This window comes from Carex rostrata, chromosome 32 (genome assembly GCF_964058835.1).
Source record: "Carex rostrata chromosome 32, lpCarRost1.2, whole genome shotgun sequence".
NCBI lineage: Eukaryota > Viridiplantae > Streptophyta > Magnoliopsida > Poales > Cyperaceae > Carex > Carex rostrata.
In genome coordinates this window covers 1,281,782-1,305,774 of record NC_135949.1, presented here as the reverse complement: position 1 = coordinate 1,305,774, position 23,993 = coordinate 1,281,782, and the positions used below count along the sequence as shown (strand labels likewise).

General features: G+C 32.6%; 3 protein-coding genes across 3 annotated transcripts; all 3 read right to left on the bottom strand.

The window, feature by feature from the left end:
* Window positions 1–154: 154 nt before the first annotated feature.
* LOC144547769 (uncharacterized) lies at window positions 155–6,762 on the bottom strand. Its single transcript, XM_078296464.1, has 10 exons — window positions 6,228–6,762; window positions 3,014–3,265; window positions 2,880–2,939; window positions 2,738–2,785; window positions 2,150–2,282; window positions 1,982–2,058; window positions 997–1,092; window positions 817–887; window positions 459–549; window positions 155–365 (listed from the first exon to the last, which is right to left on the bottom strand). The coding sequence occupies exons 1-10, from the start codon at window positions 6,675–6,677 to the stop codon at window positions 249–251; spliced, it is 1,395 nt and encodes a 464-aa protein (XP_078152590.1). The 5' UTR covers window positions 6,678–6,762; the 3' UTR covers window positions 155–248.
* Window positions 6,763–10,884: 4,122 nt separating this feature from the next.
* LOC144547886 (28 kDa ribonucleoprotein, chloroplastic-like) lies at window positions 10,885–13,176 on the bottom strand. Its single transcript, XM_078296566.1, has 4 exons — window positions 12,629–13,176; window positions 12,136–12,237; window positions 11,501–11,773; window positions 10,885–11,231 (listed from the first exon to the last, which is right to left on the bottom strand). The coding sequence occupies exons 1-4, from the start codon at window positions 13,067–13,069 to the stop codon at window positions 11,172–11,174; spliced, it is 876 nt and encodes a 291-aa protein (XP_078152692.1). The 5' UTR covers window positions 13,070–13,176; the 3' UTR covers window positions 10,885–11,171.
* Window positions 13,177–16,688: 3,512 nt separating this feature from the next.
* Window positions 16,689–23,135, bottom strand: LOC144548215 (alpha-dioxygenase PIOX-like). The gene is made up of 10 exons (XM_078296922.1): window positions 23,001–23,135; window positions 21,914–22,174; window positions 21,570–21,719; window positions 20,802–20,935; window positions 20,423–20,636; window positions 20,078–20,223; window positions 19,578–19,805; window positions 19,171–19,373; window positions 17,269–17,512; window positions 16,689–16,999 (listed from the first exon to the last, which is right to left on the bottom strand). The coding sequence occupies exons 1-10, from the start codon at window positions 23,088–23,090 to the stop codon at window positions 16,816–16,818; spliced, it is 1,854 nt and encodes a 617-aa protein (XP_078153048.1). The 5' UTR covers window positions 23,091–23,135; the 3' UTR covers window positions 16,689–16,815.
* Window positions 23,136–23,993: the final 858 nt, after the last annotated feature.

The window sequence follows — 23,993 nt, the reverse complement described above, 5'->3', positions numbered from 1 at the left end:
TTCAAAAATACTGCCTCCTATGCTAACCCGAATCTCAAATCGGCTGAGATTTAATCTTAAACCGTTTAATCTGTAAAGTGAGGGTAATCCTCTACAATACCTCGGAGGATACGAATCCCTTGTCCCCCTACCACCAGATATTAATCATCCCATATGATATCAACTTCCATTTATGACATATTTTGTACAAGCATAGATACAGTGATCATGCCTCAAAACATAACCTTTACAAACAATAAAATATATCTCTACTCAGGTTTACTTTCTGAGCTCAGTTGCCTTCCTAGCAAGAGAAGTCCTATTGAAGTAACTACAGATAGGATAGTTGATGAGTAACACAGCACAAGAAGTGTTCCCCTTAAAGACTACACCAAGTTCATGCAATGAGTTCAGTTAGACAGGAAATTTCAACTTTTATTGAGAAAAATGGAAAAAGATTGAAATTTTATTTTATATACCTTTGCTAGCATCAGAGCATTGTCATTCGCATATTGTAGCGAGCTTTCTGGTGTGCTTTGTACTCCTTGTGTTAGTGCCCACGACAAAGCCCTAATCAGATGAGATCATAAATCACCAAACAGTTTCAACTATTTCATATGAATTTTTTATTTACTTGTTGATTACTTCACAAGTTTTATATCATTAGGCGCAGTAAAGAAATATCATACTTAACTTGTCATGATGCAATTATTTAATGAAAGATTAGCTAAGTTATTCTAAACCAATGATTCTGGTCAGCTTGGTTGATCAAAAGATTGAATCACGCATAAGAGAACATCCCTGAAGTTAAGATACCAGAAAACCAAATTTTCTTACCCAAAAAGCAAACCAACTGCAGCACCAATGTTTGCTTTCTCTGGGGTCACTTCAAACTCGAATTCTCCAAACTGAAATAAAACAATCATAAGAGAACATCACTTCATACTCAATTTTCCATTTCTCTTAATCCAACTACGCATAAATAAAACAATTATAAAAAAGGAAAAACATAACCACCTTGAATTTCCTGCTTGTCTTGTCAGGTTCTTTATCCGTGTCAAGTACTGGAGTTCTAGAAAACTCATTTCCAGTCTTAATCATTGAATTAGCTATCTGAGATAAACATACCAACATTAATCCCTTTTTCGTAAGATATTATGTTTATTTAAATAATCACACAACTAACAAAGATACCAAGATAAAAATGCAATTACCAAAGAACTCTCAGGCAATTTGGTCTTGAGGTAAGGGATAGTACTGTTACATATTGATGAAGATGCTAAAGGCCATTATTTTGAAGTACTATTTTTTTGTTGTTGGCATTTTTTTAAATTGAATTGGGATTATTGATATCACGAGTAAATTCTTTGTGGTCGGGCAGATTAATGTAACCAAACAATACCTGTACCATACCAGACATACTAGATTATGGTCAAGACAGACTGTAAGATACCAGTATCTATCCATACCAGCCATTTAATCCTTGTTTATTATAAAGTGAATCCTTTTTTTTTTTTTTTTTTTTAAAAAGAGGCAGAAGCCCATTTCATATTACTAAAATTGGATAATTACAAAATTAGTCGTAGTGTGCCCTCCAAACAGGGAACACCTCAACTAAGAGTAGATATTAGCAAGCCACAAAAACAGCAAATAGTTCATACAGCAACCATAATAAAACTAGAGCTAAAGTCCAAAAATAATTCAGATTAGCTAAAACTAAGCCCCTCATGATAGGGCTAGGGTAAACTAGATAAGTAGAGCAAAATGGTGAGTCTTTCTTCATCTGCCATCAAGTGGCCTCGGAGCCCTCAGCAGGAGGGTGGTGCACTACCATGGATAGAGGCATGAACTGACTAAGTGGAATGGCATCCTCAACGATGGGGAGCCACTCTTCAACCGATTCTTTGGTCTTCTTCTTCAACATTTATAAAGTGAATCCATCTTTACATAACAGATATAAACAAAATATCTATGTCAGTATTAAATCCCAAATTAACCCTACCCTTTGAACCTCTCCTTTACCATATTGCCCCATCGCCTGAAATCTTCGCCCAGCAGAAACCAAGCGCTTGCCGAGTGCTAAACTAAGTATAAAAAAAGAAGAAAAATTACAAATTGCAGAAATGAGGAAATACGGGTAAACAATTGAGAACTATAAATTATATCTTGCCTGATTTGGCTCTTCCTTTTAAGGAGCTCTCTATAGATGGAAGCTTCGCTGCAATACTATTAGAACTTGCTGTGTCGCCACATTCCCAAGCACGAGACAGATTTAGCAACATTTCTCCCAGTTCTTCACCACACTGTAACAGGAAATCAAAGGATTTGTTTTAAAAAAGAAATGTATGTCTCAATAATCATTACAAGCATTTCTATAAAATTGAATTTAAACTAAAGACAACATTATGTAGTTCTCATTTCTCTAAAAAGAATTCATTAACTAAATTTTACTGGACGTGGTATTAATTTTTGAAAGTATATTCCTGCCACAACAAGCGATTGCTCACCTAATTTATTAGTTAACTGTACTGCTAAATGTCAAAATTAAAATCCTAGCAATTTTAGAAGAGGGGAAAAGAAGCTAAGTTGATAGACAATTGTAAATTTCATGAAACTAAGTTGATAAGCATCTCATCAATTTCCATCATGATTATATATTTCAAGTAACCTTCTTATGTCTTAGCAAATTGACCTAACATAATTTTGTACTATTGAATCAGATATCTGAAAAAGAAAGAAGTGCAGAATCAAATCTAACCTCATCCATCACAGGTCCATTTGATAGATCAAATGCCGCATCATTAAGCTTCAGTACATATTAGAATCAACAAAATATATACACCTTGTCAGAAAACGAAAATCAAATGGAGGAAAAATAATTCTGAAAAGAATGAGCTTACATCAATACGGAGATCTTTGGGGAGTGAAGAGAGGAAATCAGGCGGAAGCTTCAAACTATCCTGGAATTCAACAAGAACAAGATATATGAAGTGTAAATATATTTTTTTTCGAAAAAGAAAAAGAGAGAACTTACGGATAGCTCTTGGAGGAGGAGAAGACTGGACTGGTCATCAAGCGATTTAGTGGAGTCGGATTCAGCGAGAGCGAACGAGAGAAAGCGAGATCGAGAAATGGAAAGCGATCTGTGAAGGTGGAGAGATAGGAAAGGGGAGAATTGGCGGGAAGAGGAGAGAGAGGGACGGAGAAGTGAAACAGGAGAAGAGGAAATGGAGAAAAACGGAGAGAAGCGGAGAGTCGCCATTACGAGAGGAGATGATCTCCATTTCTAGGCCTTAAATTCGGATTTGTGGGCCCGATCTCTTATCCTCCAATCAAATCTCGAAGTTTCTCTTATTTGTTTCTTCTGCAAAGGAATTCACATCCCCTCAGGTTACCTGACTGAGTACAATTGAATCGGACGGTCTGAAATTTGAATTTTTAATTTGGCACGAATCTCAAAGCACAAAATACTGTCCCCCAACGGCATTCACCGGCTGAAATTAAATCTGGGCCGTCTATTTTAATTGTGTTACGTCAGGTACCTGGGAGGATATGGATCCAAATAAACAAGGAAATAGACATGGCAATACTTGATTCTATGCTATTCCAATATTCTAGCAAAAAAAACACAGGATTTTCTTCATTTCCGCTCTACGAAAATCAGATTCGGCGATTTCGTCAATTTAATATCAAATCGAGCTAGTTTGTTTGTGCTGTGAACAGTGTATAGATCAAAGATTTCGTCAATTTTATAATATAAGTCGTGTATAGATAAAGAATCAGAAAATAATTTTTCATTTTGCAACAATCTCTCATAGTGGGCATAAAAAAGAATAAAGAAATAATGAGAAAAAAAAAATATCTTTGTTGGGACGAGCTACTACTAATTAAGTTGAGTCAAGTTTGAACTCACTCATAATGAGCCGAGTTAGAATCAAACGAACTTATTATGATTGGTAATTAAAATTATAAGTTAAAGCATAATAAATTACAAGTCAAAGCATTGTTTTTTTATCGAGTACCTAATTAGTTATGGATTTAAAACCGATTATATATTTAAATCCGATTCGATATTTTTTTTTTGCTCTTCCCTGACGAAAATCCTGAATCAGTCCCTGCTTGCATCAGAACTAAATGTATGTAATTCATATTTAAAATTTTATATTTTTGAGGAATATATATGTGCATTAATTAGTTTCTAGAAAATGATTCTCTTAATTAGTTTCTCTATAACTTATATTATGTGCATTAGTTTCTCTTTAACTTATATTTTTGAGGAATATGTGCATTAGCGAATATATCATTTAACTTATTATGAAAAAAATAAACTTATGATTTGTATAGATATGAATAATTATATAAGTTCCTCTTTCACCTCTCTCAATATATACCGTTTATGCCTCTTTCTTTATACTTTCCACATTTCTCATTATTTTAATATGAAGAGACGTCTTACTAATCTTGATTGAAATTTAATATGAAATTTTTTTTTTCCTATATCCAAATCAGATTAGTTCATTTAGATTAACGGATGGATGAGAAAAATAAACTGAAAAAAAAAATACATTCCTTGCAAGTTCTTGTAGGATTATTTTTATTATTGAACAAGTTATTCGTTGTTGCAATTGAAGGGCTCCTCTACAATTGATTACTTGCTTTTTAATTTTTTAATTAATTAATTAATTTAATTATTAAAGACACATATAATGAAAATTACATAATTATAAGTCATGCCGAAATTTATACAAGATTAAAAAAATATTATTATTTAAATATGCTCAGAAATTCAAAACTTAAATCCAACTTATTCAAATTCTAAAATTAGTTTGAAAATTCATGGCATTTAAACGAAGCCACTATGCGGCAATCAAAAAAGAATTTATACAAGTTAATATTCAGACTCATATTTTTAGTTGATGTTTTCACCTACTTAACAATATTATATTAAAATTAAAGCTGTTCATATGTTCTTTCACAAATCTTTCTGATTACTACCATGTCCATACTTGAAATAGTGATGCCATAACTTCTTGATCAAATTTGAATTAAGCCCAAATTTGAAAGTTCTCAAAGATCACAGTGGATTTGATGTGAAATAATTTGAATTAAACAAATGAATTCATCTATGATAAAATATATTGTTATATTATTGACGATAATGATAGCTGTACGTGTTGGTCTATCACCTCTAACCATTATATAATTAACAAAGTAGGACATGGTAAATTTTTCAAGCTGATCTTCTAAAGGACTTATTATAAACAAAATTGACAGCTTGTCTCATATATAATTGATATTAACGCAAGAAGCGGGCATTTTAGAAATTAATTAAATTTATTTTTGCAATTAGGCATAGAATCAGTTTGCTTTCGAGTCACACTATCTTTGCCTAGCATTAGTGTATTAATCTTGGGCAGGGGCAGGGCGGGCATATCCAGGTACGGGCACGGGTATCTCGGGTATTTTTTTCAAAAACCGTGCCATGCCCGTTGTACCCTTGAGGGGCAGGGCGGTCCGGGTAGGCGGTCCAGGTAGGGCAGTCCGGTCCGGTCCGTTTTTTTTTCTGTTTTTTTTTTTCTATTGCACAGAAGTATATAACCAAGGAATATATAATAAGTCCTTCTAGATTACATATTGTTTTTTCAATTCATTTTTTTTTTTCTAGATTAGTTCATTTAGATTAACGGATAAGAAAAATAAACTGAAAAAAAAAATACATTCCTTGCAAGTTCTTATAGGATTATTTTTATTATTGAACAAGTTATTCGTTGTTGCAATTGATGGGCTCCTCTACAATTGATTACGTTCTTTTTAATTTTTATTTATTTATTTAAATTATTAAAGACACGTATAATTAAAATTATATAATTATAAGTCATGCCGAAATTCATACAAAATTCAAAAAGAAAAATATTATTATTTAAAGATGCTCAGAAGTTCAAAACTTCAATCCAACTTATTTAAATTCTCAAATTAGTTTGAAAATTCATGGCATTTAACGAAGCCACTATGCGGTAATCAGAAAGAATTTATACAAGTTAATATCCAATAAATAGAAAGAAAAAAAAACAGAGACATGGAAAAGAAGCTCATATTTGTTGTGTAGTTTCATTGTAACTGATATCATTTTCTGAGAGAAAATATGATTAATTAATTATAATAGCCATCTATGAGAAGCTAGCTCATAAACACATCAAAACATCAAGTGACAAAAAAATTAAATACAAAGCCAAGTGCATCTATTATTATTTCTGCGTCTCGGTGCGAAGAATTCCATTAACTACTGACAATCCAACCAAAACACCGACCGCCTCTGCTCCGGCGACTGCACCGGCTTGCACCAAATCACCGGCTATCTGTAACCCCGCTCCAGCACCCCCGGCTTCAGCCGCAACAGCTGCAGCGGCCGATTCGATCTCCTTCTCAGCCGTCGTAAGCTCTTTCTGCACCGCCTCTTCCCCTTCCTTCACGACTTCCTCCACCTCCTGCTCGAGCTTCACCAGATCACGCTTCCTTATCCCAAAAAACCCTATGTCGGCTGCTCTGGAGGGAGCGGTGACAGCGAGAAACGGAGCGGGGAGGGAGAGGAGGAGGAGGAGAGATTGTCTTCGACTGGGAAGGCTAGAGGTGGAGACAGAGGCGCGGCGGGAGAGGGAGGAAGGATGGAGGAGGAGAGAGGATGAGGTGGCTGTGGCCATTTTTGGAAGGATTTTAGGCCACGAAAATGGATGGGAAATTGAGAATGTGATTAGGTAGGTAAAAGATTTTGGAGTGAAGAGTTGAGGAATGCGTATTCTCTGAGATATCTCAACTTTTGCATGAATGACGTGTCCGGTTTCTATTCGGGGGTGTTGTCGGGGTCAGTATTATGTGTGCTTTGAGATTCGTGCAGGGCGCATTTAAACGGTTGAGATTTTCCATAAAGTCACGCAAAGTTTGAGATATCTCAGGGGAAACGAATTCAGAGTGCAGGACCCGAGTGCTTATCGAATTCATATCCTCTCAGGTAAGCTGACTGAGTGCAATTAAATCGAACGGCTCAGTATTGGAATTTTTAACTTTACACGAATCTCAAAGCACAAAGAATACGGCTTCCTCCATCATCCCGAAAATGCACTGGCTGATATTAAATCTGGACCGTCCGTTTTATTTTTTTTAAAGTCAGGTACCTGGGAGGATACGCAAGTGCTAAACAAAAGAGAGCGCGCCATTGATTGGGAAGGGAATAGCCACGTAACAGTAGCTGATTGGCATCAGGATTCAGGGCTCTACCTCTACGGCTGCAGGAGATATTTCATATCAAGTCTGAGAATATCTGTTTAGATCCAGACCGTCCGATAAGAATTCACATGAATATTATTATAAGGTCCGTGTATTCGAAATTTTTTTTAAAAAAATCATAAATAAAAAATAATATTTTACCAAACTAATTTGATTGCTTTGGTTTTTACATAAATCATAATAACCGAAATTCCATTTCGGTCTGAATTTTTTTTTTTCGAACTGAAATGTCATTTCGATCTGAGATGTTTTTACAAGTTTTATCATCATTTTTTTTTATCGAAATCTATGAAAATAGCTCGGACTGAAATAGCATTTTGGTCCCAAAAAAAAATTTCGAATCAAAATGATATTTCGGTTCTTATAATTTTTATAGAAATCAAAGCAATCAAGTTAGTTTGATAAAATATTGTTTTTAAAAATAATTCCATGTATTCCATCTCAAATTGTCCGATAAGAATTCACATGAACATTTACCAGGTCTGTGTATTCGGACCGAAATTTTTATTTTTACTGTTAGGAAAAAAAAAACCAAAAAATTACGGTTTGCATCTACATTTTTTTTTCACGTTGCTGCATCACCAAATCAATCAAAATACTTAATTAGTGATTTTGATCAAAAAAAAGGTTGTGCACGCAATATGAAGTTACGGCCACTTAATTTTTGACTGCAATTTTATATTGTGTCTGTGTTAAAAATAAAATTTCTCAGATTTTGAGAGTTTTTTGTTTATCATTTTTTAAATTGTAAAAACAAAAGTTTCAAGAATTCTGACCGAATGCAAAAACATTCCCGAAATTTTTAAATTTATCATACCAAAAAAAAAAAAAAGACAAACAGAAAAAAATAACCACGAATTTGTAAAATTCGAAAAACACCACGGACGCAATGTGAGGTTGTGTCCACGGATTGAATGGTCTCAACGTGAGATTGAGTCCACCAAAAGAGTTAAAATCGAGTAGGAACCAATATATTTCTCCACTTTTGACGGACTTAATTTCAAGTTGTGGCCATCCTTTTCGTAGACCCAAATTGAGATTGCGTCGGTACTAAATTTTGAATTTTCACAAAATCGTAGTTTATTAGTTTATCTTTTATTTTAATGATAAATATAAAAATTTTGGAAAATATTTTGTTACCTCTGTATACGGAATTTCAGAGTCCACATTGTCTGCAACAACTCAAAAAAGCATTTTTTTCAGTTAATACATTTCGATTGTCTGATTTTAAACGAAGCTATCCTCCTCCCCCAATATGCATGGGCCCTTTAATATTAATACGGATCTAGTATGTATGGATTGATCTTAAAACAGATCGAACGGTCTAAATGCATTAACTCAAAATATTTTTTTTAGGTAATGCAGAAAATACGAATTTCGTAATTTCGTATCAATCTGAATTTTAAAAGAAATATGGTCCTATTTTAAATATATATATATATATAATTTATGAGAAAAGACAAATTACAAAAAAAAAAAAATCCAGAATAATGATTGAATTATTAGTTTATTACATAACAACATTTTGTTAGTAGGAAAGTTAAAACATGTGCTTAAAAAACGAGCAAATTATACATTTGAAAATATGCACTTTTTAAATTTTTTTTTTTTTATATACCTGTAATTCTACATGACCCTCTATTTAATGACAAAACATAAACCGAATATATGAAAATTACAGAATAAGTTATATTTCACATAATTTATATGTATGTTTGTTTGGTCAATTTAGTTAATATCGAATAATCCAAAACGCAGTTACTTTTTTAAATTTACATATTATTGATAACAATACTGCTCACACATAAAAATTAATATATGTTTATTGTATTTAATATTTGTATTTTTGGTCCAAAACAAAATGGTTAAAAGTTAATGAAGATGGTCATAAAATATATTCAGCATTAAACTTATTTTACTAATAAGAATTAGAAGAACATAGAAAAAATAAAATCAACTCAACTGAAATTTACTGAAATTTTTAGAAGAAGACACATTCAAAGAATTTGAACTCATCCTTTTTTAGTACAATCTAAATTTTTCAGAACTTATTTTCAAACATTCAGAGCACAATCTAAAATTTTTAGATTTATACCGCATTTGCCTCTAATTAATGTTTTCCTGATTTTCTTATAACTTAATAAATTATTTCCAAAGAAAACTATCTACTAAATTCTTCCCAATTATTTTATGGAAACAAGTAAATTGCGTTTTTCAAATTTGATTTTTTATGGCTTACATTCATATAGTGTTAACTATAATATATCGTGAAAACTAATATAGTAGCATTAAATAATTCATAAACCTTCATAACAAACAAATCATTTACAAATTTAGTGTTCAAATTTGTTAGTTTTCGACATGGTATTATGATTTATTTGATAATAGTATATTAATATTATCTCTGCAAAAGAATGAAATATTAGAAACAAAAAATTACAAGTTTTAATATCAAAGATTTATTTGATTAATTATATCGAGTATAAATATATAATGCATAACAAGTATTACCAACCATTTACAATGCACCTATAAGATATTTCGCAACTATAAATAAAAATACTAGTTCCAATACAAAGATTTATTCTAATTTAATATTCTTGATTTTAAATTATTTTTGTATATTTTTTTCGAGCATAACAATAATAAAAAAAATGCACTTTCAACAATATACGTAATTTTATGTAATTATATTTACTTTTGTCATTTTCATTTGTTGTGTGATGATCTTTGTTTTCTTCTTAAAATTAAATTTACAGTGGTTTAACTAGTAAGTATTTTATCATGTTGGAATTTATTAGAAGAAAATAACAACATATAAATTCGTATGAGCATTGATACAATTAATCAATGTATTTACTAACAAACTTGTGGTGTTTCTGAAAAATTATAAGATAAAATAATGTGCATTCATCTCCATCACATGAATCTTAAAATCTCATGTGAATTTTAAGTTTTTAACTAGTAAATATTTTATAATATTGGAATTCACTGAAAGAAAAAAAAATGACAACATAATATTGGTAAGAACGGTGGTACAATTGTTCAATGTAATTACGGACAAAATTTGTGGAGGTGTTGTAAAACCATAAAATAAAAATAATGTGCATTCATCTTATGTGAATTTTGTGCTATGGTTTTTGTGTCAATTATGTAATCTTAATATTTATTATGATTCATTAACAGAGAGAATTCAATGAAAACATTTTTGCTGAAGAAATAGACAAATGAAAAATGACGTAAAATCTATTATAATGCAAGGATTTGGATTTTCCATAATGTTATATTTATTAATTGAAAAGTGTCTGTGCAATGCTCAACTGGAATAATCTACACATTTTTTTGTTTTCTACTTTTTGTGGCATTTTTTGCTGGCATGAAGAAAATAGGATTCGTATCCTCCCAGGTCCCTCACTCAACACAATTGAAACAGACGACCCAGATTTACTCTCAGCCGGTCCTTGCTCTCGATGGTGTGCATTATTTGTGCTTTGAGATTCGTGCCAAGTTAAATAGAACAATTTTGGACCGTCTGATTCAATTGTACTCAGTCTGGTAACATGAGGAGATGTCAATTCAAGGAAATAACCCACACACACACACAAAGAAAAGTAGAAAACAGAGTTGTTCCAGAAAAGAACAGCTATAGCATTGTACAATACCCAAGAAAAAACCAGAACAAAGAAAAGCTGTTTGAATAATTACTACATCTGGCTGACAATTAAGCAATTGCTGTGGTGCTACTGGTAAATGAGCTCATTTCATGATCATTCATACAAAAAAGCCATCCAGCATTTTTCTTTCATAATCTGCTATGGCAAAAACTACTTTCTGGCTTCTTATGTGCTGCATTCTGGTAATGCTGGTACTTCTGATTTCTCATCTACTCGCATTAACTGCAAAATTCCTTTTTAGTAGCTGCTCCTCCTTCCCTCTGCCGCGCTGACTCGGATCGCTCTCCCATCAATCTCCTGTTAAAATGTTATTATACCAAAAATCATGATTATAATTTGTAGAAAATATAATAAACTAATCATTGGAGGAAACAATTAGTAGTTTATCAGATGCTAGTTAGATGAATTAATTAAAAAATCAGAAATTTCCAGTGCAGTAACTGTGTATGTTTTAATCAAAAGCAACTGATTTGTTGTTTCATAAAAAATAAGTCACCGGCAGTTGTTGTACAGTGTCAGTCAAAAAAAAAAAAAAAAAAATTAGGAAGAAAGAGAGACTAGGTTACCTCGCCATCAATACTTGTAAGTGCTTCATCCATCTCCTCCTTGGTTGAATAACAAACAAATCCGTAACCACGTGACCTACCTGTGTCACCATCATATAGGACCCGAGCGGAGACCACATTGCCACATTTCCCGAATACATCTTGCAGATTCTGTGCTGTGGCATTCCATGAAAGGTTGCCCACGAACAACTTGTATTCGGTTTCATTGTACAACGGTTCCTTTGGTCTTGGCTTGTCCGATAAATTCACCCTCATTGTTCTTCCATTAAATTGCTAAATAAAAGTAAATAAGTAAAGCACTTACTATGATATGTTCCGTTTTTACGAGAAAAAATTAAGTTCATGGATTTCAATCTCGAAAATTGACATTTGCTCCTTTTGTCTAATATATTTCAACCCCACTTTTTAATCTCACAATCAAATTTTTACCCTCACTGGAACTCGAGTAAAATACCGCACCGTTTTAAATCTTACCTTATGGCTAGATATTATACACTTTTACTTTTCTCTTTTCATTTGTTTTAGAAAAATATTTGGTACTGTTGATATAGCATTTAGTCTTGGAAAATATTGAATTTTATGTTGAAAAGAAATCGGATTTTAGCCTAGTGCGAAACATAGGAAAGAAAGGTAACCTGTCCATCTAAATTTTGAATGACGAGTTCGCAATCCTCGAGTGAGCTCATGGTTACAAATGCAAACCCTCTGCTCCTCCCTGTTTGCCTGTCATAGAGCACCTGAGAAGTGACATGAACACTTGTTTAATTATACGAATACAATCAAAAACAGAAAGATGATCTGCTAATTTTCTGACATGAAAATTGAATAGGTCCTTTTTACTTATATTAAGGCCTAACATCATACAAAGTAAAGGAAAAAAACCTATTAATTGAAGACTAAAATGATTTTTCTGGTAAAATAGTTATTCATTAATTGGTTGTCAATTTAGCCCAATCCAGGTGAAATTTTGACAATGTTTCAGGTCACAGTACATGCAACAAGAAATAATATTTAACCTGATTCCTGGTAAATAAGCATAATAACTGGTAAATTAAACAAAATTTTCTCCCTTTCTTAATCTGAATTTTGTAGTAGAGAATTGAAAACAAAAAAAGAAAAAGAAATCACCTCAACCATCTCAGGGGTGGCATACTCCTGCACAATACCAGCTAATTGCGAACTGTCGCAATTGTAAGGCAAATTCCCAAAATACAATTTTGTGTTTTGTTGCGGTTGCTCCTCCGGCTCAGGCACTGCCACTTCTTCTTCTCCGGCTTCGCTCTCTTCCACTTGCACTTCCTCTTCTTTTACTGCCTCCACCACCTCCTCTCCTTCTTCGACAGCAGTAGCCGGGGCTTCTTCTTGCGAAACTGTGGCCAAAATCCGACCAAAAATGCGAGGTTTGGGAGTAATGTGTACTGTGCGGTAGAGTTGTTGTGTGAGATATGGCATGGAGTTTGCGCGGGGTACGCGAGCAGTGGAGACTCGTTGTAGCGAAGGGATGGATTTGGAGGTGAGATGGTTGTTGATGGTGGAGATGTAGGAGCTTATGGTGGCTGAGGCTGCCATTTTTGAAAGTGTAAGAGAGAGAGAGAAAATAGAAGGGAGGGAAAGAACAAGGTTTTTGAGGGAGAGATGGGATTGTAGGAGGTGACGTGGAGGGGGTTTAGGCCAGTGGGGAGGGATGAGAGGAGAGGCTTTTTCTTTAGGATAATGGGGTAAATATATTGACAGAACAGTTCTTGCTTCATGCAGCGTACCAATCATATGTAGTTCTGCTTTGACCCTATTGTTTGTGCGCTGTATGAAATTAAAACTGTAATGTTAATATATTTACCAGATAATTGCTTGTAGCCGTATACAGAGAGAGAGAGAGCGAGCTGTGTTTAACTGATAAGGTTTTTAGTTCTATTGGCTCTGCCACTGACAGTCTGACACTTGGAAGAAATCAAGGATTTTAATTTGGTTCTAATTAATTGGTAAGCAGCCACTGAATTATACCCAAATTATACATTAATCCGTTAAAATTTTGGGTTTTCTAATTTCAATTATTGAATTAGAGCTGAAGTCCAATGTTGCTTTGTTTATTATTTTTTTTTTCTTTTTTTTAGTATAGTGTGTGTTTGCCAAAAGTGAAGTAATGGTGACTGAAGTAATTTAAAATGTTATAGTGCACTTATGCCGATATTTTTAAAAATACCATTTTCGGAAAATTAATAAATCAAAACACCATTTTCAGAATTTTTTATTAAAAACAGCATGGCCGCTTCTGTAGAAAGCGGCCACATACAATCGGGCCGCTTTGGTGGGCAGCGGCCACTGGAAAACAGAAATTTTCCTTTTTTTTCCTTTTTTTTTTTTTTTTTTTGAAAACAGAATTTTTTTTATTATTTTTATTTTTTGTATTAAAATATTAGAAATGTTGAATATATTTCTTTGAATATAGATGGAATGCAATATAATTTGATTTATTAGAAAGACTGCAACAAATAACCCGGATCAATATTTTTCAGGCCGGATTTTTCGCGGCTGTAAGAAAAATTAATATATTTCTTTATGTGTTATTGGAAAAAAATAAAAATAATTAGATTTTGAGTTATTGATCCCGGTTCAAAAGTCACTTCTAGGTAATCCAGAAAATATTATGATCCTTCTAGTACATTTAATTTATAAAAAGTTGTATCTATTTTTGACAAAAAACAAAAACTTTAATTTATTTAATGATTGTTTTTAAAAAATAATTCTCAAAATAGATACAACTTTTTATAAATTAAATGTATTAGAAAGATCACAATATTTTCTGAATTATCTAGAAGTGACTTTTGAACCGGGATCAATAACTCAGAATCTAAATATTTTTATTTTTTTCCAATAACACATAAAGAAATATATTAATTTTTCTTACAGCCGCGAAAAATCCGGCCTGAAAAATATTGATCCGGGTTATTTGTTGCAGTCTTTCTAATAAATCAAATTATATTGCATTCCATCTATATTCAAAGAAATATATTCAACATTTCTAATATTTTAATACAAAAAATAAAAATAATAAAAAAATTTCTGTTTTCAAAAAAAAAAAAAGGAAAAAAAAGGAAAATTTCTGTTTTCCAGTGGCCGCTGCCCACCAAAGCGGCCCGATTGTATGTGGCCGCTTTCTACAGAAGCGGCCATGCTGTTTTTAATAAAAAATTCTGAAAATGGTGTTTTGGTTTATTAATTTTCCGAAAATGGTATTTTTAAAAATTTCGGGCACTTATGCACCGAAAAGCAAATATTTCAGATGCTTTAGACTGCTCCAGAATATTTTCAGCTGTTAGTTGGGAACGAGAACGGGTTTGGGTTCAGTTTCAATTTGAGTGACCGAAATATTGTGAGTGTGGGAAAAAAATTTTACTCTAAGTTAATATTTTTTCCCACGGGAATAGTTGCATGCCGAATAGGGCTCTTAGGAAAGGTAGGAGAAGCAAGTAGAGGTGTTTATCAGTCCAGTTCGGTATAAAACCGAGATAAAATAAATAAATTAAAATTTTATTCGGTTTTCAAAAGTATAATTGAACTGATTGAAATAAATTTATCATCCGAATTAATACCGAACTAAACAAACCGAATTAAATTTTAGTTTGTTCGACTAAACCTTAATTAAGAAAATAAACATTTTATGTTAAATTTTTTTGTGATTGATTTAAAATTTTTGTTTGCTTCGGTCTAACCGATTTTAAATCGAGATATACATTATCTCATTATTTTTGAATTTTTTTAATTTTTGATTCGAACAGAGGATAGCTAGGTTTAAAAGATTCGGTTGGTCCGGTCTAATTGGTTTTAAAAATTTTCTGAACTGAACTGATTTGTACTGAACCAAACGAAACAATTAAACCGGTTTTAAAAATGAACCGAACTGATTCATTTAATCAGAAAAATCAAACCATTTTATACGAACTCTCTCAGTTCAGTTTAAAACTTCAAAATTGATTAAACAAGACCCAACAAACATCCCTAGCTAGAAGCAGGAGCGTGGAGCCAGATAGAGCATGTGAGTTGTGTATAGTTTTGACGAATTGAAGCATTTTTGCAGGTGGAATGAAGTTAAAACACTTTCCTAGTTTTTGTCATTTTTTATTTTTATTATTTGACTTGCTAACATAATATATAAGGAAATTTAATCTTTTTATTCAGTACTACATCCACATTGGTACTATCAAGTACTAAGTATTTTAAATAATTTAGTATCACTTTGCTTTAATTTATTTTCATTTATGCACGGAAGGTGTTTGAAAAAACTACCGAGAGAAATCTTATGACATAATCAGCCGTGATTGTGGGAGTATGTGTATATATGTGTGTGCATGACAAGAGGAGAAAAAATAATGTCATATACTCTAAGTAAGGTAACATAGTACTTGAGTTTAGATTCTGACCATTCGATCATCCGATCGCACGCTCCTCATCTCTAACCAGAGAATAGTAATACGTTACTTCAGGTCATATCAAATTTTCCATTGCGGCACGTACTCTTTAGTTTTCTGCGGAGAGGCCTGGTTTGAAATTTGGAAGTTGAATTGTGTTTTTCTTTTGGTTTACTTTTCTTTGTTAATGAAGAGATAGTGGTGCCTATTTATAGGAAATGGATACTTCGATTTATCATTAATTAATTGTTCGGAATTATCTAGAGTAACTCTAGGCGATGTCTCCCCCAACTAATTACTCTTGAAGCTTCTCAACTTATCATTGTTCGATTTATCATTGTCCGAAGAGGCCTGATTTATCACTGTCTCTGCGGCCCACCTAAAATGGAGCCGCAGAGCCAATCTACGACCTGGGTTTTACCTGAAATTGTTCTCAAGCTCAAAACATACTATGCAAAACTGAGGCAACAAAAACAAATTAACATTTAACTTTCAAATAAATAGACTATAGATCTATACTGTAGATCCACACTAACTGGGCCTTCAACCTTTATATATATATATATATATATGTTTATGATGTACAAATATTTTTTTTTGAGGAAAAACATGGATCAAAGCCCATATTTCATTAAATAAGATGTTTAGTTACAGAGAGTTGTAACTCCAAATGATAATTTAAAAAAGCGGTAAATGCTCAAAACAGTTGAGCTTATTTTAACAAGAAATATAAATATAAACTAAAAATAAAAGAAAAAGGAGCACCATGGGGTACTTTGGGGTGTCCAGTACCATTACTGGTACTGTTTTATTATCTTCAAAGGGAGATCAGTACCAATTGGGTCTGTATCTCAGCAACCAGTTCGTCAGCGTGGCGGCATAGTGGTGACAAATAGACGTAAAGGGCCTTTAGTTTGCACTGTCCCATACTGAGAAAGCACTAGCGGATTTCATCCACTTGTCGGTAATTTTAGGATAGTGGCGGTGGATCACATCTCTTAGGCCTTCTGTTGTATTAACCCATTGCAGCCCCTTCTTGGTGTAGGTCTTCTCATTAAAAAAACTCGTAAAAAATCGATCTGATTCTAGCCTCCTGTTGCCATGCATGAAATTTCAGATCGATCAATGTATTCATATCTAAACAGATCGATTACTTATGAGCAGTGATTCTCAATTTAGTACTTATCACATTTATATATATATATATTTGTTTCTAGCTACGTGAATCTGGCCTTTCAAATGGATGTATCTGATACTATCCTGTATGTGATATGTAAAAACTTAGGGATCCAATGTTACACTTTTTATTCTTACATTCTAACATTAAATTAATATTTTTTAAAATTTAAAACAAAATCTGACCTTGATGCCATTATGATGAAAATGTTAAACGCGGTTTCGCTTATGGCAAAGCCCTCGATCTTTTTCTCTGCCATGAGTCCTACGAGAAGATCCAACTTCTCTACATCATCTCCATAAACGTCTCTTAAGGCTTTTATTGCTTCCTTGTCACTTGTCAAATCCTCCCATTTTTCTATTGGAATTAGTAGCAGTTTCCTCCTAAACATATTGTACCTCGGTACACTTCTCTCCCTATCACGATATACTTTCATAGAAAAACAAAAGATGGTATTAGAGATGTGAATTATAAATGTTTTTGGGAATGTCAATGAAATGAACTCCAAAGCTACTACGCACGGCAATCAGCAAACCATTTTATTTGACATAACATTACATTTTTTTTATTATTATACTGCTGTTTATAACGATACAGTGATATATATACCCCATCTTTTTTAAATAAAGTGTGCATGTTAATTTCGTAGAGTATGCTACAATAATAGTAAGAAATAGTATTACGACTTCATATATGTCTCAGTAAGAACATCTATTATCTGGTTTTAGTATGTAATCAGATCAAGCTTCTAAATAGCTAGCTATAGCGAAGCTATAGCGCCGCTATAGCGGTTTTGGACCCAGAAAGCTAAGCTACGGGCTAAAACTGCGCTAATCAAGCTACGACCGCTATAGCGGTAATAGCGGTCCGCTATAGCGTGTAGCGCGTAGCGGCAATAGCGGCAATAGCGGTCCGCTATGCTACATGGGTTATGATTTTGCAATTTTTTTTTTTCTGAAAACATGATTTTGCAATTTTAATGGGCCTTAATATCTAGATTGGTTTTTTTTTTTACTTTATTAAGTTATATCAATACAATGGAACATGTGCGGGCTATACCGCTATATCAATTAAATTTTGTATCATGCATTAATATATGGTAGTGGTATATTTTGAATATAAAATATATCGATAGTTTTTGAATTAGGGATATTTTGAATGACAATTTGAACTTTGTATTGGTTTAATATGAATAATATTAGAACTTCTTAATTAATTTGATATTTTTTTTCTTGATGAGACATTTTTACTAGGCAAAGCCTTCTATGGACATAAGGACCTATTTGTAAAATGAACATATTTTTATTTTTAAAGTTCAAACAGTCGATCCGAACCGTTCATCTTGTTCTCCATATTAATATGTGCTTGGAGACCAAATTTTATATTTTTCTGATTTTGTTTACTATTTATTAAGATGGGTACAAAATTCAATTGTCTGAATTTGATATTTTTTATACCCATCTTAATAAATAGTAAATAAATTCAGAAAAATGTAAAATTTGGTCTCCAAAGATATATTAATATGGAGAACAAGATGAACGGTTCGGATCGGCTGTTTGAACTTTGAAAATAAAAATATATTCATTTTACAGATAGGCTCTTATATCCATAGAAGCATCACTCTTTTTACTATTAGTAGAAATATAAAATATAATTTTTGAAATAAAAAAACGCTATTTATAATAGCTTTCGCTATAGCTCCGCTTTTCGCTAAAGCTTTTTTTTTTTGTCTCCCCGCTACACCGCTATAAACGCTATTTAGAAGCTTGAATCAGATGCATTGAATGGTACCAGAATGACCCATTTCTTTGTTGTGTACTTTAGAATTGCTTAGAGTATGCTATATAAAAAGATAATTTATAATAGCGAAAGGACACAGTATGTAGTTTTTCTCAATTCAATAGGAAGAGCTAGTATTTGATTCCAGTAAACACTAAATGAATTGATTATCAAATGCTACCAGAATAAAATATTTTTTACATTAAAAGTTTTTTATTTGTTAAGGAGGCAATTATTGTACCGATTTACTTGGTACAGTATCAGGATTCTCTATTGGTACTGGTATCCATTAGGTTTAAGCATTGTACCTTCTAGGGCCGCAAGGTCTATTTGATCAGCTCGATTGGTACCGTCCAGATTTTGTGGTATGAGGTTTCTAAAGAAACTTGGGTAGTTCCAAAGTTCAAGTGCTCCACATGCTTGATGTCCCATTGATACTGTCTGTTTTTCAAATCCAATTTCTGATAGAAGTTGCTCCCCTTTGAGACCCAATAAATCTCCAATATTGATACTATTTGTGACAGAAAAATAATTGTATTATTTCCAGTGTGTGCATCTGGTACCAACTATATATTAAACTATAGTCCTTCTGGCATTAACAATCTTTCATGAGGCACTCTGAATAGAAGGCCAAATGGAAATCTAATCAATTTTATATTTACATCATTTTTTTAATATAAAGAAAAAAAAAAGATTTTAGAGAATATATACATACTCTTTCAGGTATGGCGGAGAATTTGTTTGGTCAGGTTCAGCGGTCGGATCTCTGAGTTCAAGAGTGCTCGGTAGTAAGGAGTGCATTCTATAAACACTGGTGAACTCTTCAGTTAGAGAATATGGAACTCCATGGTTGTTTGGTTTCTTCAATCCCACAAGGCCACCCAACGCAGGTCCGCCTATGTGGCCGAATGTATCTTTTATTCTCTTACCCAACAATCCGTACCTTCACAATGGAAACGAGGAATTAATATAGTTTATTGTTGATAACTGTTATCCTTAATAATAAACTTAGAACTCAGTAATTATAATAAAATTTAAACTTATATATATATGCTCTGATTTAGTTTAAAATACATGCCTTGTTATCAGAGTTAAATATAGTTTAAAATTTAAACTTAAATTTTCCAGCAGGTACTGATATTGGTAGTCTGTGAATCTAATTTATTTTTGCAAATACAAGATTTAAGTGAGATAAATATACTTATATGTGCTTACCAGTTTGCGTGCATTCCTGCATTCAAGATTTTTGTTTTGAGAAGCTCAACTGTCCAATCAATTGTGTGAATTTTTGCAATGACAGCAGAAGTTACTAATCTTGCATGATGGTATAGCTCTTCATCTGTTAGCTTTCGATATTCTTTCTACAAGTAAAAAAATATATATCATCATTCTTTTATGATCAGTTTATTACTCTATATAACATAATTAATTCAAGCAACAAAAAACATCTTATTTTTTTCTAATATATATATGGATTCCAAATTTCCAGTACATGTAATAGACTGCAGTGGCTATTATATATGTAATGGAAAAATTAATAAGATTATTGCTGCTTGTTACCTTTAATGCATCACAAACTGCATTATGTTCTTGAGTAAAGAGTGCTTGTAAGATGGAGACCCCGGCCCAACTGTTCCGGACGTCTCCAGAAACCGCCACGCCATTGTCGCCATGCAAAAGGAGGCCATCATCTCCAATCTTTAGTTTTCCATCAACAAAGGTCCTGACCGTTTCTACTTTTTTCTCGTTAGCTCCATATGTTGCACTCCCATCCCTTATTTCATTTAATTTACACAATTCGACAAAATCAGAACGGCTGTTGTCGTGCATTAAATGGCATTTATTTTAGTTGCCTCAGTTTGTCATAGTCTATTGTTTTGAGCTTAAGAACAATTTCAGATAAAACCCTAAAATTGGGAAAATTTTCAACATTACTCACCACCATGCCGTTCGGATATTGTAGTAACCGGTCTTTATTCCATCAGCATTTGTAGGTATCTCTTTTGTGGCAAAGAACTTGAATGACTTGAGTGGGCATTCACTTGCTACTTCTTTTGGAGCAATTATTTCAATCTACTTGTATGAAAAAGGAAAAAGTAAATAAGAGAAGCACCTATTTAAAGATTGATCTGACAATATATGTTTTTAAATTTTCAGCAAAAAAAATTAATGACATAGATATGATTAATTTATGACTTCATTACACTGTTATAACTAGTTGATAACAAACTCTATACTTGAAGAATGTGAATATTTTCACATTCTGACCCGGATTTATTAATAAAGTAGCAAGTCAACAACAAATGAAAAATTGGTCCTGCATTCTATTATCTGTACCTAGAAAAGGTTTATATTCTTTCAAAGAGTACTTTTATCTATGTCTAAAAAAATTTATTTCTTTTGCATAGTAAAAAATTATTTCTTTTGCATAGTAGGTGTAAATATTTTTGTAACAGATTGTGTGTAAGTTGAAATTGCATGAAAAATCATATTATATTACATCAATTCAGCTACAAATTGTTTATACTTATTATTTAAAAATGTGTAAACATTTTAGAGTGCATAAGAGGTCATCTGTACTAGGTGTAACCAAGAAGGAAATAGAATAGTATAGATACCAGTAGTGCCACTGCTGCTTGGTATATATACTGAATATTTGAGATCATGTACTGATCATTTGTCTGGTTAAGAGCTGGAAATCACGTACCTGTTTTGTATCCTCGAGGTGATCGATCCAGTCATGCACCATGAACTGTATCCATGCGGCTGCTATTATATTAAACTGCTTTCCTGTGTCCTTGTATTCTCTTCTAGCCAACAGCTTTGTCGCCACCACCACTGGATCTGGGCTCATCAACTTCACCAAACAGAAAAAAGAAGAAGAAGAGAACAATTGTACATGAGTCGATCATGATCTGACAATTGTGCAGATGATCAGTGATTTGCTGCTTTAATTGACTATTATTTCAGGTTGATCTGGTTTCTTTCAGTGAACATTAGTACCGTTAGAACGTTTAACAGATCATGTGTCAATTTATTTTAGTTTAGTACCTCATTATTTTGATCGACCGGATTCATATTTCTCCCAAAAAAGGTGTTTTGGCTACCAGCCTCAGCATTATCTGGGTCGTTGTACTTTCCATCTCCAGCGCGGTACGGGAAGTCTTCATGGTTAAACTGTGTACCGTGAGAACTGCCAACACCTAACAGATTGTATTTTTCAAGTAGGGTTCGGCGGGTGCTCAAGTAAAGTAAACCGATTAACACCGGCATCTTGTGCCACAGGTTTCCCTTATCTAATGCATGAACCAGCTGCATGGAATCAAGAGGAAAAGCTTATAATTAATTTCAATGAATAATCTAATTTAGAATAGTAAACCAGTACATGATCATGGGCTATATACGTATGCTAGCTAGCCTGCCAAAGGCCATGCATGCGTACATAATTATAAACCATGCACACAATATGGAAATAATGTACTCAAGCTCATTCGACAATAAAATGTTAAAAGTTGAAAACTAAAAGTATATAATATATATATGTGTTCTATATATTAATCATAAGAAATTTTATATATTGTCCTTCTTTTAAATTTATTGAAACAGTTACCTTCCTCGTCAAAATTTTAAACAAAATGCCATTGTGGACCTTGCTTCAATTACCTTTTTAATGCTATTCATGTTACTTGTAATCCCACTCAGTTTTAATTATGAGAAGAGAACAACGAAGAAAAAATAATTTTATGCACACCTTATTTCTGTTAAGCCTAATTTTTAGTTGTTTCTATCTTAATATCTTTTCTCTCTTATTAAGCAAACATGATTATATTCTATTAAAAAAAGAGAGTATATTCTCTGTCACGGTTTTCAAATAAATTTGTTGATGTCTATGCTAAAAATATATAAATAAATTTGTTGTTAATATGTAACCTATCCCAAAATGTCTATGCATATGCATGCATCCCCTCTATCTCTCATTATTATTCCATAACAAGCTCATGCTTATCATCATATATAAGTACACTACCATATAAATGTTGCTTTGCTCCATTTACATTTGCTAAAGAAATATGTAAAGGTTAATTAATTATTAGATCAAATAAAAACTTGATTAATATCAACAAATTAAAGAACGTACAATGAAGCCAAGCTTGTCACCAAAAGACATCCTTCTGAAAAGATCATAGAAGTCTGGATGTATAAAGGGCTTGCCAAGACACAAACCCATGGCTGCAAGATAGAATATTGTTTGTATGATATAAGAATTATATAAAATAATGTGCTCTTTGGAAATAATCATAAAGAGGTGGTGTTGTTATTTATATAAGGGAAGAAATCAAGATATTTTAACTTTTTCCTTGATTGTTAAATTTAACATTTTTAACATTTTTCTTGCTTTTAATGGTAGTTAGAAATGAGATGGCTGCTCTTTTGTTTTTTTCCTTAGGAATAATTGCATGATATCTGTAGATCGAGTTGCACATGTTACGAATTAGTATATCTCACATGCAATTATTAAAGGGCCCTGATAATTGTACTCCCACTCACATTCTCTCAATATCTCTCTAATTTTATTTGTTTAATCTCGTCCATATTTCTCACGATCTACAAGAAATTTTGCGAATCTAAAATCACGAACGTCTTCTACGCAATTTTATCTTTCAATGAGATCCATGATGATATACTTTCGAGCTATCGTCACACAAGTATTTATACCTCGTCATCTAAGTATTTATACCTAGTATTTTCCACATATGACACTACTGACATTTAAAAATATTAATATCAAGTATTACAAGTTTTATACCTATGTGGCCAACTATTTTTGTTAGAGAAAGGTTGACGTATGGACAATTGAGAAATGTTGATGCAGAGATGCGGGGTCCACGATTGGGGATAAATTCTTACAATTATAGGTATAAATACTTGTACGATGAGGTATAAATACTTGTGTGACGATGAGTCTGAAAGTATGTTATCATGGATCTCATTTGAAAGATAAAATTGTGTATAATACGTTCGTAGTTTTAGATTCACAAAATTCCTCATGGATCATGAGAAATGTGGACGACATTGAAAAAAGAAAAAAAATCCACCTCTAAAAACGTGTATGATTCTTTTTCCTATGTAG

Coding starts and splice junctions, on each gene's coding strand:
- LOC144547769 (XM_078296464.1), bottom strand. CDS start 6,677: ATGGCCACAGCCACCTCATCCTCTCTCCTCCTCCATCCTTCCTCCCTC. Junction 2,940..3,013: donor TCCTCCTCCAAGAGCTATCC/GTAAGTTCTCTC, acceptor GTTGAATTCCAG/GATAGTTTGAAGCTTCCGCC. Junction 366..458: donor ATGCTCTGATGCTAGCAAAG/GTATATAAAATA, acceptor AACTTGGTGTAG/TCTTTAAGGGGAACACTTCT.
- LOC144547886 (XM_078296566.1), bottom strand. CDS start 13,069: ATGGCAGCCTCAGCCACCATAAGCTCCTACATCTCCACCATCAACAAC. Junction 11,774..12,135: donor TTCAAAATTTAGATGGACAG/GTTACCTTTCTT, acceptor ACTTTTATTTAG/CAATTTAATGGAAGAACAAT. Junction 11,232..11,500: donor TTACAAGTATTGATGGCGAG/GTAACCTAGTCT, acceptor ACATTTTAACAG/GAGATTGATGGGAGAGCGAT.
- LOC144548215 (XM_078296922.1), bottom strand. CDS start 23,090: ATGGGTTTGTGTCTTGGCAAGCCCTTTATACATCCAGACTTCTATGAT. Junction 20,936..21,569: donor ACCTCGAGGATACAAAACAG/GTACGTGATTTC, acceptor TCATACAAGTAG/ATTGAAATAATTGCTCCAAA. Junction 17,513..19,170: donor AGACCTTGCGGCCCTAGAAG/GTACAATGCTTA, acceptor TTTCTATGAAAG/TATATCGTGATAGGGAGAGA.